The sequence below is a fragment of the Rattus norvegicus genome, chromosome 10 (genome assembly GCF_021556685.1).
Source record: "Rattus norvegicus strain SHRSP/BbbUtx chromosome 10, alternate assembly SHRSP_T2T, whole genome shotgun sequence".
In the NCBI taxonomy this organism is placed as follows: domain Eukaryota; kingdom Metazoa; phylum Chordata; class Mammalia; order Rodentia; family Muridae; genus Rattus; species Rattus norvegicus.
Window position 1 is genome coordinate 22,568,959 of NC_141543.1, and position 17,704 is coordinate 22,586,662.

The window sequence follows — 17,704 nt, forward strand, 5'->3', positions numbered from 1 at the left end:
GAGATTAAGCGCAAACATCCTCTCCAGTTATGAGGTGAACCCCCCTGAGTGGCTCAGCTACCAACCCAGCTCCTGGCTCCCGCTCTCCTGCCTACGGGGGTGGTTACTGCCTCTTGGGGAACGGTCGACCAGCAGGCAAAGCATTCTACAGCTGGACCTTGTGCCTTTCTGTCCAGAGCCACCAGGGCCTACATTTCAGCACCATTTTGTCCACACCGGCCCCAGTGGCTGAGGCCGGGAGTACACAGCACAGGAGGTTTTCTGGAGGTCGTTGCTGACTTTAGGATAAATGACGTCTTCTAGCTACTCTTCCTGCTCCACACCTGCAGATACACCCCAGAGTCCTAACTACCCACACTGTGGTGGGGGAAGGAGACTGGGGAGGCCTTTCTCTGAGATCTGTGTGCTTCTGCAAAGGCTTGGTACAAAGCTTCGGTCACCCAGCAGGTAGACAAGGTAACTCAGTGGGGTCCATCGGCCCTGTCCCCCACTTATGTAAGTGCACCTGATTCCTGTCTCAGACCGGGGAACCAGAGGGGAGGTTTTGGCATCACTGTGGTCTCAGGGCCTAACAGTGCTGGCTCAGAGAAGGCACAGATAAAAATATATATTTATTGAATAATTGAATGAGTGGGAAACCACGAAAGCAGGGAGGAAGTATTCCAACGAAGGCCTTCAGATCTCAGAGGCTGGATGAAGGCTTTCAATCCATGTTTGGGCAAGGCTTGGAGGCTCTCTGACTCCAGACTTCTGAAACTGACTCAGGCCCTGGGCAGCCGGAATGTAACCCCAGGAGAGGCTTGCTAGTAGGAAGCCAGGTACTGCCAAATTGGAGGGGCCAAGCTCGGGACCCTTACACCCCGAGGGAAAGTTAAGGAGTCCCTCCGAGGTTGAAAGAGCCATGTAGGGCAGGAAACAAAATCCACAGGCTGACGTTCGAGCCCCAGAATTTTGCTGTCTCCTTCACAGCTATTAATAGCAGCCATCCCACAGCGTAACGCAATGGCGCATGCCTGAGTCGGCCTGCCTGGCTGGGCTGCATGAGCCCCAAGGACGAAGACCGAAGCCCATTCATCAGCACCGTCCCAGCACTTGGCACAGGGCCTGGCCCAAGGTCCAGCTTAATAAATATTTGTGTACTAAATGGTAGCTAAGGGCTGGCTTCCCATGCCTCAGACCTTCCCCGAGTGTAAGGAAAAGATCATCAAACCACGTTCCTGAGGGCTGCCAGGCAGAACTTTCTAAATAGTTAAAAACGTACACCCTCTTTGACTCAGGCCTCCTAAACCCTGGAGAGCTTCCTCGTAACAGAACATGTGAAGACAGGACAAGAACATCTAAGTGACAATAGCCTAGAATCGGGCTGGCCGCCCTAGGTGCCATGGGCCAGCTGGAGAGAAGGTAGAGCTGTTGGTGGAGGTGAGAAAGGTGTGTTCCAGCAACAGAGACCAGGGAGAGGGGGCATGCACACAGTGGTCCCTGGGCAGACAGTGTGCAGGTTCATCCTGGGTTTTTAAGAGGGTGCAAACCTGATTACTCAACAAGCTGGGTAACAGGAGACTAGAGTAATCTGCAAGGAGCTGAGCTGATATGTGGTGGCATGGAGGGGGCAGGAGCCGAGTTTCTCATAGTCTAAGCAAGTCTTTTTCAGGGGCAGGAGTCTTGCCCAAGGACACACAAGTGCTCTCAGCAGGAGGATGAAGCCAGCTCTTCCTGACAGGAAGGCCTACGAACACCCAGGAAGAGCTTTTTGTCCCCCACGACTGGAGAAGTCACCTGCTGCTTTAGGAAACCCAGCTGGAGAGAGGGCTGGGGGTAGCTAGAGTTGTGGGGGTCCCCAAAGGCCACCAATGTACCTGAGAGAGGACTCAAGGCTGCTCACCTGGCCTACATTCACACAGCAAGGCTGGGGCAGCTGTGAGGCTCTCTGTCTCATACCAAGCATCCGGGGGCATCCAAGACCTAGTCCTGACTGCCCCTCCTGTAAGCGGTGACATTTTGGGTGAGTTACCTCCTTTCAATAAGCAACTGAGGCCAAAGCCTTTCCACTTACTTGCTGGTGACTTTGGTTTGTTCTGAGTATTGTTTTTTTTTTTGGGGGGGGGGGGCGGTGGTTCTGTTGTGGAACAGAAATGGATGCTAAGCTAGGACTGTGCCCACACAGCTTCTCCTGGACGCCCTGTTCACGTCTGACATAACTATGGCCCTTTGTCAGTGTAGAGGACTCTGCACTGTTGCCATGCTCCTAACTCTACCATAGGTTTCACCAGCTTCCCAGGAAGGCTGTTTCTCTGCAGGAACAGATCCTGGAGCCTACCTTGCGTTACTCCTGAGCCCTTCTGTAATCCACCCTTTCCTCTTCCCCCAGCCTTGCTCCTCTGGCAGCATACCGCTCAGGTATCTGGCAGAAGACACCCCCCTCACTCCCAGGCTGGGGCTGTGCTGCTCTGTCACATCCGCCAGGGTTGTAGCTTAGTGGGGAAGATCCCTCAGCGGCAAGGCTTATGTCACATCAGGCGTCCATACACCCACTCGAGCAATTGCGGTGACGCTGACTTCCCTTGCACGGCAGAGCTCGCACAGTGGAGCTGCCACGTGTAGGCCTCCCCACAGGAAAGCCACCATCTTACATTCCTATTCTCTTTTCTGTGGGAGTGAGTTGCTACAGCCTCCCAACACTGGAGTAGGGAGAGGGAAGGGTATCCACAGGGTCACCAGAGTTCTTGAGTGAGTGTGTCTCCTCTCCCCAGCTCATTTACTCAAAGGCCTTTCCCCTAACTCTTTGGGTTCCAGATCACCAGAGTCATTGCTCATCTTATTCTCCGCTTGGGTCCTTGGGTCCTCTTGTCCTGCTGACATGACACTAGGCTCACTTATACCTTCCTGCCTGACGCTGTAAATGGCTACTTTTCTGAGATGCCCTGGCTCCTCTAACTGAACTAAGTCAGGGTGAGTTTGCGATTTCTTTCAACGGCTGAAATTATTAATAATTCAAATCGTTTCAGAGGCAGGAAGGTCAAAGCATCCTTCCCATACCTCTGATCCGTTCTCATGGACGTCTTTTTGTTTGTTTGTTGTTCTTGGGGTTGTTTTTTGGTATCAGTTTTTATTTTTCAGACAGGCTTTCTCTGTGTAGCCCTGGCTGTCCTGGAACTCAGAGATCTGCCTGCCTTTGCCTCCCAAATGCTGGATTAAAGAGATTTAAGTCACCACTCTCCAGCTACTTTTAAATTGTGTGTGTGTGTGTGTGTGTGTGTGTGTGTGTGTGTGTACACGTGTGTGCGTGTGTATATGTGTATGTGTGTGTGTGTGTGCATGTGTGTGCGCGTGCGTGTGTGTGTGTGTGTGTGTGTGTGTGTGTGTCTGGAGCACTTTTCCCCACAGCTTGGAGGCACTATCACATCTTCAAAGCCACCTATCATACAGAGCCAGGGGTGGACTTTCCACTTACAGCGCCTGCTAGGACTCAGAGAGTTCTGGTTCTAGGAGACATTGCTTTGGACTTTGAGATCAGGGATCCCGAACCTGCACTGGTATTTGCTGCATCCTACTGGTCATGGCTGGCTGTCCTGTCTTGCAGAGTTACACAGCAAGGACAGATAGAGATGCTTCGAGGAGAGAGGCGAAGGGCCCGTGGGATGCTAGGCATGTCCCCCCCCCCCTGCACTTCCTTCTTTCCTCCTTGCTCCAGAGTTCTGCAGAGCATGGAAGCATGGCTATTTGAGGGCTAGGCAGAGGGCTGGGTTAACGGTAAAATGGGCAGTTACTCACTAATGGCACCAGTATATGTTGGCTGCGTGAGGTCCTTGGGCACCTTCCTGTAGATGTCAAACCTGTGGAGAAGAAACGGGGGGATTAGACAACTGCAGGGTACAGGTCTTGAGGCAGAGACAGGGCTGCCACCTGGGCTAGCTCTTACCAAAGGCTCCTTCCTAACCCCGAGAGGCCTTATGAGGGCCCCACTGTCTTAGTTGGGTTTCTATTGCTATGATGAAACACCACAGCCAAAAAGCAAGTTGGGGAGGAAAGGGTTTGTTTGGCTTACACTTCCACATTGCTGCTTATCACCAATGGAAGTCAGGACAGGAACTCAAGCAGGGTAGGAACCTGGAGGCAGGAACTGATGCAAAGGCCATGGAGAATTGATGCTTACTGGGCTGGTTCCCACGGCTTGCTCAGCCTGCTTTCTTATAGAACGCAGAATCCCCAACACAGGCCTGGTACCATCCACAGTGGGCTGGGCCCTGTCCTGTCAGTCACTAATTAAGAAGATGCTCTTAATCAGCCTGGTCCATAGCCCGACCTTATGGAGGCATTTTCTCAGTTAAGGCTCAGTTCCCTTCTCCCAGATGACTACAGTTTGTGTCAAGTTGACATCAATCTAGCCGGCACACCCACACGTCCCTCTGCTACGTCCCACCATGTCTCCATGGTGACCCAAGCTCATTAGCCATCATTTTACACACTCCTGTATTTATGCTTGTGCACATTTCTTGGTGGGTCTTGCCTCTGTCAGAATGTAACTTCCTCCTGAAGACAAAGGACCTTGTGAGATCTTGTCCCTAGCTCAGGGTGACAGGCCGTGGGCACTGAACCAAAGGAACCTCTGGGTCCAGGGGGCCAGTGGGAGGCTCTGCGTCTCTTTGACACTGGTGTACTGGGTATACTGGTATGCTTTTTGGCTCTGAGCCATCTCTTCACCCCTTCTCCTACCTCTCCACCTTCCCGTCCTGGTCCACTGTCCCCACCTTCCCTGCCAGTTCCTGCCTATAGGATAAGGTAGGGTCAGCTAGGCATAAGCCTGGTTCTGCCTCTGGTTGTCCACCCTAGTTTTTCTTTCCTAAACACACCACCAGGGCCAGGGAAGTCCTGGGGTATGATGGGAGATTGTGGGGCTTTGGAATCAAACGTAATTCTTGCCCTGTCTTGGTCAAGTAGGGGTCAGGACTCTGGAATCGGGATTTCTGGTAATCTTGGCTCTTCCTTGCCGTGCATCTTTACTTCTCCAGGCCTCGGTTTCCTCATCTATAAATGCAGGGCTGCTGCCACTAAACCCTGCAAGCCTACTACTGAGAGGTAAGAAAACCTGCCTCTGAGGGATTTGGTACAGGGTCTCCTCATGGGAGGCTTCCACACCCTTGGCTTCCTGTCTTTCCCTTGGCAGTGAGCAGCAGCCAGCCTCCCCAAAGCAGAGCTGTCAACAGGGCCCTCAGTCTGCACACCCTCAAGCTGGAAGGCGGAGCTTGCCTCTGGCGATTGGGAAACCAAACACACCTGCTACACCTCTGTCTCCTGAATCAATGCTGGTACCCTACTCTGCTAATTACAAGGAGCCTGGAGGAATGCCAGGCTAAGGGCTGACACTTTCCCTTGCTGTTTGCTCTGTGCACAGCTGACAGGGTTGGGGTGTGACTGAGCAGCCGGGAGGTCTGCGCAACAAAACGGCCTCACTTCTCAGACACACCTCTAATCTGGAGAGGTCTATGAGAGGGTCAGACATTAGCTTGCACCGTGTATGACCTTGCCCAAGGTCATGTCACTTCTCTGGACCTTACTACCTTCTGTGGAGCCACAGGAGGGTCAATGGCCGGCTGCATGTTAAGCTCTTAGAGCCAGCCTGGCATTCTGGAAGTGCTCAGTGTTCGCAGGGTCCATTTACTAACTGTCACTTGACTGATCAGGTCCCCACTACACACTGAGTCCTCTTAATCTGCCTGGCCTGTAAACACACAGCTCCCCGTAAGGGACAAAAGTGGGCAGGGAAATCCAGTGTTCAGATGGGTGAGCTAAGACAACGAGGCAGGAAGAATGGCCTTTGGGCCCCAGTGAGGCTTTCTCTGGTAAGTGAAACAGGAAGGAAAGCGCAGCCTAGAGCACGAAGACTGCAAAGAACAAGATCAGAACACAAGTCGAGTTCCTGGGATGCTGTGTGCAATTTGGGGAGCAGGGGAGAGGGAATGGAAAAGAGGTCTCAGAAGTTCCTGAGTGTCAGGCCATGGCCAGGGGCTCCTGACATCTGTCAGTTCCTGATCATTCCGGATCATTGCCTAGCCTAGACCTCTCCTCTTCTTGAGCAGTACGTGAGCAAACCAGAGTTTCACTCCTAGCTCACATGTTAAGGGAGTGTGTGTAAGGGAGCACCCCCCCCCCCGGGGTGACAGGTGGAGGTATGGGCTTAGGGTGACCAGATGTTCTGATTTTATTTTTTGTTAAAAAGACCTTGAATTTGGAAATGCGCATGGAATGTCCCAATTCTTAAATGTTGTGTAACAAATGCAAGACAAAGAGGCATTTATAAACAGCGAGGCTGGGAGCCCAGTGTGTGACTCTGTGGGCTGAAGGCAGGGGCAGCCTATCTTTAAAAAGGCACCTGGGCAGGTGGAAGCCATGTGGGACTCCTGAGGCAACCAGACAGCTAAGCCACAGGCAGAGAGATGGTCTTGGAAACCCCTGTCCACTGCTGGGCCTCAGTTTCCCTGGATGAAAAGCAAGGGGGTGCCTGAAAGGTGAAGACAGAAATGGCTGGAGTACCCTGTGGGGACTACAATCCAGCCAGTCTCTTGCCATGTCACCGTCAGAGTGGACGTACTATCTCAAAACCGGGAGTTCGTGATTAGCCAGAGTCTGCTCAACAGGAGCAAGAAGTGGTGGAGGGTAGAACATGGGCGTCTACTCTGGGGCAAGAAGGGGAGTGAAGGAGATGGAGGGAGGTTGATCATGTATGTACAGCATCGTGGACAGCAGGGATCATGTATGTGCAGCATCGAGGACAGTAGGGATCACATATGTACAGCATCAAGGACAGCAGGGATCATGTATGTGCAGCATCAAGGACAGCAGGGATCATGTATGTGCAGCATCGAGGACAGCAGGGATCATGTATGTACAGCATCAAGGACAGCAGGGATCATGTATGTATAGCATCGAGGACAGTAGGGATCACATATGTACAGCATCAAGAACATCAGGGATCATGTATGTGCAGCATCAAGGACAGTAGGGATCATGTATGTGCAGCATCGAGGACAGCAGGGATCATGTATGTGCAGCATCGAGGACAGCAGGGATCACATATGTACAGCATCAAGGACATCAGGGATCATGTATGTGCAGCATGGAGGACAGCATGGCCCGGGGTCTCAGCACTAGGGAAAGAAAATGCAAGTGCAGACGGCTGGCTGGAATGGAGGCAGGAGTGTTAACTCAGCATCTCAGTCTGTGCAAGCACGTGGAAAGGGACTCGTGCACGTCATGCACACATACACATTCCCCAGATCTTTTTACAGACAGAGCTCACAAGGCACAAGGACATGGCCAACAGCTAACAGCCAAAACCTGATCTGCGAAGCACTCAGAAATGGCTGGCTCTTGAGCTGAATGGAGAAAGGCAGGATAAGCCGGGAGCAGCTGCTTAGGTCAGCACTGGGGACCACTGTCCTCTGGGTAGAACACGGCCTTTGCCATCCCGAAATCAAATCAGTTGTGGTGACCGGAGAAGAGCCTCAATAGATGGGAGGCTACCATGGAGGGGAGGGAGGGCTTTGGGTTCTGAAGGAAAGAGTTCAAGGGGCACACACCAGTCACCTAAGGCTCCCCTCAGGATACACAAGTGATTAGGAGGTGCTGGGGGAGGGGAAGCCACAGGTAAGCTTAGGTAACGCCTCACCCATTCCTTCACACAACTCTAAGTAACTCCAGTAAACTCATTGGTTCAGCAGGCTGAGTTCTAAGTTTGGTCTGTTGTCAGCAGCCTGTTTGGGGCGAATAGATGTTGTGTCTCCCAGGAAAAGCTAATGTGATAGTCTGAACTTACTCTCACAATGGGGGTAGGTGTTCAGAGATAAGACGGTATAAAAGGGCTCTTGCTGGCCAGAGGACAGACAACGTGAGACTCAAAATGAGTGAGACGGTGAGTCCTGGTAAAGCAGGAAGTCAGGCATCCGGGAGGAAGGAATGGATGGATAAGGCAGGAGGCGAGGAACGGAATGCTGCTGTTACTCTGAAGCACCTCCCCATAAAATACTAATTATAAAGTGGGGGGATGTGGCTCTGATGGAAGAAACTTGGCAGACATCGTGCTGATCGAAGATGCCACCATCAGAAAGACATGACATCCCCCGAATGGCATCAACTCAGGGTGAGGGATCCTGTCCACCACAGACACCTCAATCTGATCATGAGGAGCCGCTGCAGACATGACAGATGCCCGAGTGTGTGTCACAGGTGGGAGGCTGTAAAGGTAACCTGGGCACTATCCCAAAAGAGGGACTCATGGGACAAACTGACTGAACTTGGTGTGGGATGACAACAGACTTCCTTTTCTGGAGTTAAGAACTTTTGAGCAAGCCCTGGGGTCTTGCTGGTATTACCATATAACGTTCCTTCTTATTCGTGTTTGGATAGAGGCATTAAGGTTATGTCTGCCAGCTTTTCATGGCTGTGACAAAATACCAGAGAAGATCAGCTTCACAGAAGAAAGGTTTGTTTTGGCTCAGGGCTCCAGGGCTTGAGGTCTCAGTCTGGCTTCTGCTGCTTGGGTCCTAGAGTGCAGTAGAGTATCTAATCTCAGTGGTAGAAGCAGGAGGCAGGAAGGTGGTCAACAGACAGACAGACAGACAGACAGCAAGGGACCAGGGACAAGATTCCCTCCCAGGACAACCCCCGGTGACCTGCTTCTTCTTGCTCAGCCCCAGCTCTTAAAACTTCCTATTTCCCATGTCACTGAGTCCTTTGAGCTATAAAGCCACTAGCAGGCGAGTCCATGGATGACGCTGGAGTCCTCATATCCAATCTGCTTTAACATTGCTGTCCTGGGGACCACGCCTTTAAGCACAGGGCCTCTGGGGACATTATAGATCCAGTCCAGGACATGATGTAAGATGCTGACCTTTGGGGACACTCGGGTAAAGGGCATATGGGAATTCTGCTATTTTTTGCAACTTGGGGATAAGTATAAAACTATTTCACAATGAATAGAGATTACTTTTAAAATTCACATGGAAAAAAATAAAGTGAGGCTGCCACTCAAAATGTTTTGGGAAGAAGCTTGGTCCTTGTGGGCACCTGAATTAGAGGTGCTGTGCTTGCCGGGTGCTGTGGGGCAAGCTTGTTGGGGGACCAGGGGCAGGGAGATGTCCAATTAAAGCTGTAACAGGGAGGTGAGACCCAGACCAAAGCACAGGAGGCAAAGTTCTAGAAGTCATGAGGCCAAGCAGCCCAGATGGGGCCCTTTCACGTACACATTTAGCCTTGTGGTGGGTACCCACCTCTCTGACTACGGTGTCCCACCCTCCTGGGGACATCTGAGGCTCAGGTGGAGGGAATCCCTATGTCACTGAGTTCCTGGGTAGCAGAACCTGGTGTGGAATCCCCAAGCCATCATCTTCCTGTCAACCCACACTCTGGGGACCGCACTCATGGTCTCTTACTGTCAAATGAGACCAAGGTCTCAAGGCTTCGATCATTTACTTTTCTAAGGATGCTGCCTGATAGGCCAGGGGAACTTCAGAAACCCATCATTCGTTCAGCAAATACGTATTAAACATGCACGGAATGCAGCAGTGTTCTAGAAGGTCTGGAAAAGGAACCCACCAAGGCAGATATGGTCTCCGCCCTCAAAAAGCTGCCAGCCTAGCAAAACTTTGGGTGGCTCAGCAGAGGACACCTGTGACAAGTGACAAAGCTCTATTCCCACACGACAGACCCAAGTTGGAGAGTGGTGATGGGGTAAAGGGGGAACAGAAAAGGAACCTGGTTTCAGAGGTAACCACAAAACGAGTGAGTCAGGAATGACTGTCACTGGGAAACCGGCCCACCAGGAGGCTAGTGAGAAGCCCAGGCATGTGACAGATGAGGAAGTGAGATGTGCATCCTCTGGCTCAGATTAGTCAGGCCCTCGAAGTGGTGATGCGATCAGTCTTAGCCATTCTGCCTCAGAGAATGTGGAGGAAAGGGTAAAGAACACGGGAGAGAAACAGGATGTTTGCTGTTGCCCAGTGCTGGGGTTCACCTGCATTCTCACTCTACTCCCGGGACCAGCCTGAGTTAGGTCTGGTCTCATTTCGTATATGGAGATCAGAAAGGAAGTACCTTGGAGGGATCTCCTGTATCCCTGCCTTTCACATTCTCACTGATTCTACTGAAGAAGAAAGCTTCCGGATCTGTCACCGCTCAGCCACCACAGAGAAAGGTGAAGAGTAGGTTCATTCCCTGCCCATCCCTCAGCCTGGGAGTTTCTTAGCCTTTCAGCTAATTAATAGATGAACACAAGAATGAGGCATGGTGGCCCACATCTTTACTCCCAGCAGAGACAGGTGAGGTCTCTGAGTTTGAGGCCAGCCTGGTCTACAGATTGAGTTCCAGGACAGCCAGAGCTCCAGTGAGGCCCAGTCTCAAAACAACAATGAACCAAACCAAACAAAAAAGGCCTAGGGGCAGGGGTGTTGTTCCATTTGTGGAGTGCTTGCCTACTGTGGGCGAAGCCCTTGGCTTGCCCTCCCACACCCAACACCATATAAACTAAGTGTGTGATGTAGGACCCTAAGCTGGAGGATCCAAAGTTCAAGGTCATCCTCAGCTACACAGCAAGTCTGTGGCCCACATAGGCTATAGGAGACCCTTTTCATCAAAAAAATGAGGCCCGAGGCTGCCCTGGGAGCCCAGAGGAAGGTGAACACTTGTAGACTCCACACTCAGGATACATTGGAGGTTATGGCAGGAGGTCAATTTGGGCTACAGAGTGAAACTCTGTCCCAACAAAGAGAAGGGTGGGACCTGGGGAGATGGCTCGGGGGTAAAGTGCCAGCAAGCCCAGCACACACAGAAAAGCTGAGCTCGGTATACCTGTAACCAGCACTGGAGGACAGAGGCAGGTGGGTCCTGGTGCTGGTTGGCCAGTGTTCTAGGTTCAGTGGGAGGCCTCACGAAGTAAGCTTGGACTGAGGAGATGGCTCAGCAGCTAAAATGCTTCCCACACAACCCAAAGGACCAAATCCCCAGGACCCACACAAATACTGGGGGGCATGATGGCCCGTCTCTCCTTCCTGTCTGTAGATTCTGCTTCAAAGAAACAGACATACAGAGGGCTGCTGGAAGAAGGTACCTAACATCAACTTCTACATGCATACATGTGTGCACACATATGTATACCCCCAGCATGATCATGCATACATACCCATGCACACCAGCACATGAAAAGGGGGAGCTAAACTGAGGAGGCACCTAACTACTGGCCTTCATAGACACCCACAAGAGTGAACACACACACACACACACACACACACACACACACACACACACACACACACACACACACACACCAAAGCAAGCCAACAAAACAAAAACTCAATCAGCCAAACAACAACAAAATAAAACAAAGCCGAAATTAAATCAACTAAAGCCTTGAAACACGGTGGGCAGTGGCGGCGGCAGTGGCGGCATAGGGAACACACCTGTTATCATTTGATGGGGATTTGAGGGATTTTTTTTTAAATAAGGCAAAAATCAGTTGAAAATAAAGCAAGAGATCAACCCGGACTGAAGAAAGCCCAGCCTCGGTGCAGATGCCAACAGGATGAGAGCAAGACCTGGAGTGGGCAGACAGGACCTTGGCCACCCGATGGGAGAGCTCCAAACATCTGTCACCATTGTCAGCCCTAGGAACATCCCCACGGCTACCCTATGTTACCTGCTCAACTTAGAAGAGAGACCAGAGGCCCCAGGAGCAGCTCACCCAGTGTAAACATTTGATATGGAGCCTGGTATGGCAGTGCTCACTGTAATCCCAGCTACTGAGGAAGCTGAGGCAGGGAGACTGCAGGGCCCAGCAAAGAGCCAGTCAAACAGCGTGTAGCGTGGGTCCACGGGTATTCGCTACTCTTCCTGTTGCTTGAGAAAAATGACAGAAAGTTTATTCTGGCTCTTGGTTCCAGGGCACAGCCTATGGTGTGAGGAAGGCGTGTCGGTAAAGCATGGAGCAGAGAGAGAAAAACGCTGGCGCTTAGCTCCCCGTTATTCAGTCTGGTATCTCAGGGCCTTCGGGATGGTGCTGTCTGGCCGCGTTCAGGGTTGAGTCATCCCTGTTCAGTTAAACCTTTCCGTAAACATCTTCAAAGACACACTCAGATGTGTGTGTTTCCATGGCGATGCCAAACCCCATCAAATTGACAATAAAGACTCGGTCACCACAGCCTGGCAGTTTCTGTGTCCTTGAGAGCTGCATGTCAGGGAATCTGTGAGGAATCGTGGTGCTGCTGCGTCTCCCGGGAGGTGTGGGGCACGGAGACAGTTTGGTCACCACTACTGGGGCCGAGGTGTTATTGGCACCTTGTACACAGAGGCCAGGGATGCTACTGGCCTTCCAGCTGCACGGACAGCTCCAGGAGGGAGAAGGACTATAACCACTGTCCACAGGCCTGCAGCCGAGAAAGCTGTTCTTCGTGGAATAGAACATCAAGGAAGGGGTTCATTTCCCCACCCATCCTGTGTCCCCCATCAAGAGGCCTCAGGGGTTCTGCTCCAGCTAGTGAACTCATAGCCATGGCCCTGATGGCCCCACAGACACCATGATCCTAGAATTAAGTAGTCTTTCTGGTCTTTTTCCACTCCGAATCTGAAAAGGCAAAGTTTATGTGGGAAAACTGGACAGAAGGAACCCACAGGAGGAGGGTCAAAGCGCCTGGGTCTGCCTTCCGCCTCGCTATGAAGGCACAGTTAAATATGTGTGCCGCCATTCTTTTCACAGTGCACTGTGCAAACCCACCCTTGGTGCTAAGGAGGAAACGGAGCCGTGGGAACATACGTCAACATCAGTGCTGGGAATCAGCAGGATTTACTCACAGAAATTCAATCTGCACTCCACCTCCAGCCTATAGAGGGAGGGGCTGCAGCCTGACTCAAAATAAACACGCATGCCTTCTCCACTCCAGTGAGGAAGTAAGTGCTGGGAGGACCATATGACTTCATCTGTGACTTCCTTCCACGGCGCAATGCCTCGGCTGAGCTATTTTAACTGTGCGCCCTGGGCCTTGCTTCTCCCCGTTCTTGCAGTTGAGTCTCCATAGCTCTGTGCTTCCCTGGATGTGGGTGGCTCCAAGGGAGGATGTCACTGTTTCCAAAGCTTAATGAAATTACATGCCATTTACGAGCAAGTCATTGGGTAGTGGGTCATCTGTCCCCCAAAATAGCTGTTAAGACACTTAGCTGGACCTCTGGCCTGGTCGGCCCTGCCCACTAGCCTGGCAGAGACCTTGGTGTGGGGCCAGGGAGTGAGGCAGAACACGCACACTCACTTGCTCTTAGCCGTTCTTTCATCTTGAAGAGCATCAGTGGGGCAGGGGTGCATGACCGAGATGCACACACAGGTAAATGTGCATACTTAGGCCCGGAGGGGCATGGTGAGAGTGAGCCTTGGAACAGCTGTGACTATAGGAACCCTGAAAGGACATTCTACGTGGTTATGCACTCCTACCATCATCTCCTGTGGATGGGACAGAGCCTGGCTGGAGACAACCAGGGTGAGCGAGAAGCAGTGATAAAAATCATCACAGCTGTGCTGCCCCCTCTCCCCTCCCTCACCCTTCTCTCCCCCACCCTCTCCCCTGTGGTGAGGGCTCACTTGTGCTCCAGGCCTAGACTTTGACTCACTATTTCATCACTTTCCTAACCCTATGTGGTAGGTCATGTGTCTCCTCCCAGCTCACCCCTGATGTAGGGCTACATTGAACTCAGTTTGCCTCAGGATATCTGCCTTCTACCCAGGATGCCACACATCTGCCTGGAGGAGGGTAGGGTGTGATGGCCAGCACATGTTGCTGTGTGACGCTTAAGTCCCTGATTCGGATATGGTGGATACGGTTTTCTCCATCTAGCCCAGCCTCTGAGCTGCTGCCATGACACCTGGTACTCACACAGAGCCCTCTAGCCTCTGCATGGCCTCCAGCTTTATTTAGCATCCTCCACTTCTGCCCCATGCTCCCATACGTGACCTCTCCAGTCCCAGAACAGTCTTCGTGACCACAGAGTTCCTCCCGGCCTTTCTCCTCCTCCCTTCCCACAAACGCCAAGTGTGGCTGAAGGGGAAGAGGTGTTGCTGTGGCAGCCACACACCTCCCTACAGGCCTCCCGCTATGCTAGGCCAGGTTGGCTTTGTTGTGGACTCTTCCCTGGGTCTTGCAAGGCCTCACCCGTTAATGCTGCCGAGTACCTCTGAGGTTGAAACGTGAAATGGTACGGGCAGAAGCCTGCTTACCGTAGTATCGGCTGCAATAGCGAATGTTTGAAGCTAGGCCAAACCCCGGGCAAAGAGAAGGGCAGAGCACCAGCTTGAGAGCAGCCACAAAGTGGAGGGTGGCACAGCTGTCAAGAGGAACAGGCACCTCCATTAGGATCCTCCTAAAGCACAAAAGGAAAAGGCCAAGGACAGTGGAGATGGAAATTTATACTGAAGGCGAGACTGAAGTGCGCATAGACGACCACGCCCACAATTCCTGAGAGACCATGCCCACAATTCCTGAGAGAAACATGAAATGTTAAATACTCAGGACAAACCTGACAGAAGTATAAGGCAAGTGTATGTGTATGTGCTTGTGTACATTCGTGCATGCTTGTGCGTGTGTGTATGTATGTATGTGTGTGTGCGTGCGTGCGTGCGTGCGTGCGTGCGTGCGTGCAGGGGAATTAAAGACTAAGAAGGTGGGAATGTACACTAAGGCAATGGGTCAGTGTTAGCAAAGGTCACTTCCTCCCTAACTGATCTCTGTATCCAGACCACTTCCAACCCAAACCACCACAAGCATGTTTACAGACACTGACAGGATGGTTCTAAGACTCACACTGACACGTAACGGTCCTAGAACAGGCAAAGCTCCGACTCTGACAAAGAAAAAAAAATGGAGTCTTGTCTTAAAAACAAAACAAGAAAACCTCCAGTCGATCACAAAGATCTGCTTGTTTTCTGCTAGGAGATGTACGGCAAGCCCTGCCGGGGACAGACTCACACCATCTGACCCATGCTGCCCCTGCATACGTACTGCAGTCGGCCATGTTGGTACTGTCAGCCCTGCATCCCTTCTGATCTGAATAGGTCCTGATTCCAGGACATTCTGTCTGTGTCCATGAACATCTGGGTTGTTTCCCTCTTTCAGTCATTATAAACAACTCTCCCTGGGTTTTTACATGCACAGCCCCATGTAGATGTAAGCAGATCTTTGTGATTGGAGATTGGTGGAACTTTTTTCAGATGAGCCGCCATAAAGTATACTCAATGAAAGAAAGAGATGTGTCTAAAAAGAACACATACAAGACACAGAATGGAAAACAAAACACGCACACGTCAATCACACGCCTGATGAAAGACTTTAAGTTCAGGCTACTCGGTAACTGAAAGTTGCACACTGTGACCAGGCAAAGGATTTGATCTGGTATTCTGTCAAACATTTGCTGATGTCCAAAACCACCAGAAGGGATGCTAGCATCAAAGTCACTTGGGAGAACCCAAACTGGAGCCATGGTGAGTTGTCACTATGCCTATTGCGAGAGATGGAACTATGGACCAATCAAGCAGCCGGAACTCTCACGCCTTGCCATCAAGAACATAAAATCGTGTGGCCATTCAGCACATTCTTAAAAAGTTAAATGTCTATTGTTTTGGTCTAATTTTTGTTGCTGTAATGGAGTACTGGGTAATTTATGAGAAGAGGTTCACTGGGGTGTAGAATTCCATTCATAACAGTGTGGTCACATCTGGTCCACTGCTGGCAGGCCTTGTTCTTGACTGAATCACAGAGACATGGCAAGGAAAAGTTTTCAAGTATGCACGGAAGAAGCAGGTGTATGAGATAGACAGAAAGGTGCCCAGTTCCTTTATGATTGATCATGCCATCTCTGTGTCAGTGAGCACAGTCCCTTAAGACCTTAACTAATTCCCATAAAACCAGCCTGAGCCTCAAGGCCTCACGAAGTCACAGAAGAATTGATCCAGTCTGCAGCAAAGCACTCACTGATTGCTAAGTAGAGTCCTTCTGACACCTGCACGCTGAAGAGCTGAGCATCATAAGCCATGTGCAGTAAACTATATTAAACCACAGCACACATTCACTCACTGGATGACCCAGCCACGCCATGCGAGGCGTGCGCCAAGGAGCACTGAGAAGCTACACACACAGGGATGTTACACTTGAACACTCAGGGAGCTTTACTTCTATTGGCCACGAAGAAAACGACCTAGATGTCTATGCACATGAAGTATGGGCCATTCACAATGTGGGATAGTGCGAGCATAGGTGCACGCGGGCTGAGGAACGCCAACAGGGTAATTTCACTCGTATCAGATTCTGGAAACTGCAATTCGATCTAGAGTCCCAGAGGGTCGCTGCAGGTGGGACTAAGAAGGGAAGCTCTGGGGAGTGACGGACATGCTCATCGTCTGGGCTGTGATGACACAATGGTACGCACAAAGCAATGAATAGGTGACACTTAACTGTGTGTCATGTACAGGCCAATACATTTAACAATGCTCATGATTATAATGTATCACATAACGTAATATAATCCAGGCCTTCCAAACCACAGCCTTGCTAAACAAGCATGCTAGGCCACCGGCTAGGGGAAACACTTATTTTGAATAATTTAAAAAATTTTTATATTAATTTTTACTTATATGAGTACACTGTAGCTGTCTTCAGACACACCAGAAGAGGGCACCAGATCTCATTACAGATGGTTGTGAGCCACCATGCGGCTGCTGGGAATTGAACTCAGGACCTCTGGGAGAGCAGTCAGTGCTGTTAACTGCTGAGTCATCTTTCAGCCCCTTATTTTGAATCTTTTACAATATCTATTTCTAGGTCATGGAACAGTTGATGGGGCAAAGTTCTGTCATCCAGAAGGATTTCCAAAAGTAAATGCAGACCGAGGGGGATCAGAAGACTCACCCTGCATGGGTTCTCCCATCCAGGGGATACCCATGGAGCATGGAAACATTAGACAAATGAGCCAGGCTGCTGTGACATCACCACAAGTCTCAGGGACGCCAACAGAAACGCGCAGCACCACCAGAAAACTTCTCGTCTAGAGAAACAACCTCGGACCCACGCGAGGCTCCTGAGCTCACCAGTTAGAGGACTCAGAAAACACATCCGTATCACAGGGAATTCTACAGAACAAGTGACAGAATCTCCATCATAAATCAAGACATGATGGGGAAAGACGGTGGCCAGTATCTTCCTGATCCCTCACCACCTTAATTTTTTGAGACACAGCTCAACCTTGGTGCTCATCTACTCAGCTACCAAGGCTGGCCAGGGCACCCCAGGGATCCTCTCAGCTTTACCCCGACCACAGTGCTGGCACTGCAGATACATGCTTCTACACCCAGTTTTTCAATGGATGCTGGGGATTCAAACTCGGGCACACATGCTTGCGTGAAAGGCACCTCACCCACTGGGCCATGTCTCCAGCAGTCCAGCCGATGGCATCTGCTATGAAGTATTGTAGGACTGTGAACTTCAGCTTGTAGCATCAAAGGGTCAGGTGTTCCTTGCTCTAACCACACTATCCTCGTTCCTACCCTCCCATCTTAGATGAAGATGTGACACCCGGGGCTGAGGCAGCTTTTTGGGGACCACTTAGCTAACAGCAGAGACAAAGTCGCCGACATCCTTGGGCTATTGGAGCAGAACCTGTAGCCGCTTACACCACCAGACCT

At 51.1% G+C, this 17,704-nt stretch overlaps 1 protein-coding gene and 1 long non-coding RNA gene across 5 annotated transcripts in view; one reads left to right on the top strand and one right to left on the bottom strand.

Moving 5' to 3' along the window:
• The window catches only part of Ergic1 (endoplasmic reticulum-golgi intermediate compartment 1), a 95,812-nt gene that overhangs the window by 41,956 nt on the left and 36,152 nt on the right, over positions 1 to 17,704 (bottom strand). For all 4 annotated transcript variants that reach the window (NM_001398572.1, XM_087570235.1, XM_087570234.1 and 1 more), the window contains 1 exon segment: positions 3,772 to 3,833. In NM_001398572.1, the coding sequence (NP_001385501.1) occupies positions 3,772 to 3,833 (62 nt within the window).
• On the top strand, positions 4,936 to 9,035 carry LOC134480769 (uncharacterized). The gene is made up of 2 exons (XR_015631515.1): positions 4,936 to 5,076; positions 5,165 to 9,035. It is a non-coding gene; the product is annotated as an uncharacterized LOC134480769 (long non-coding RNA).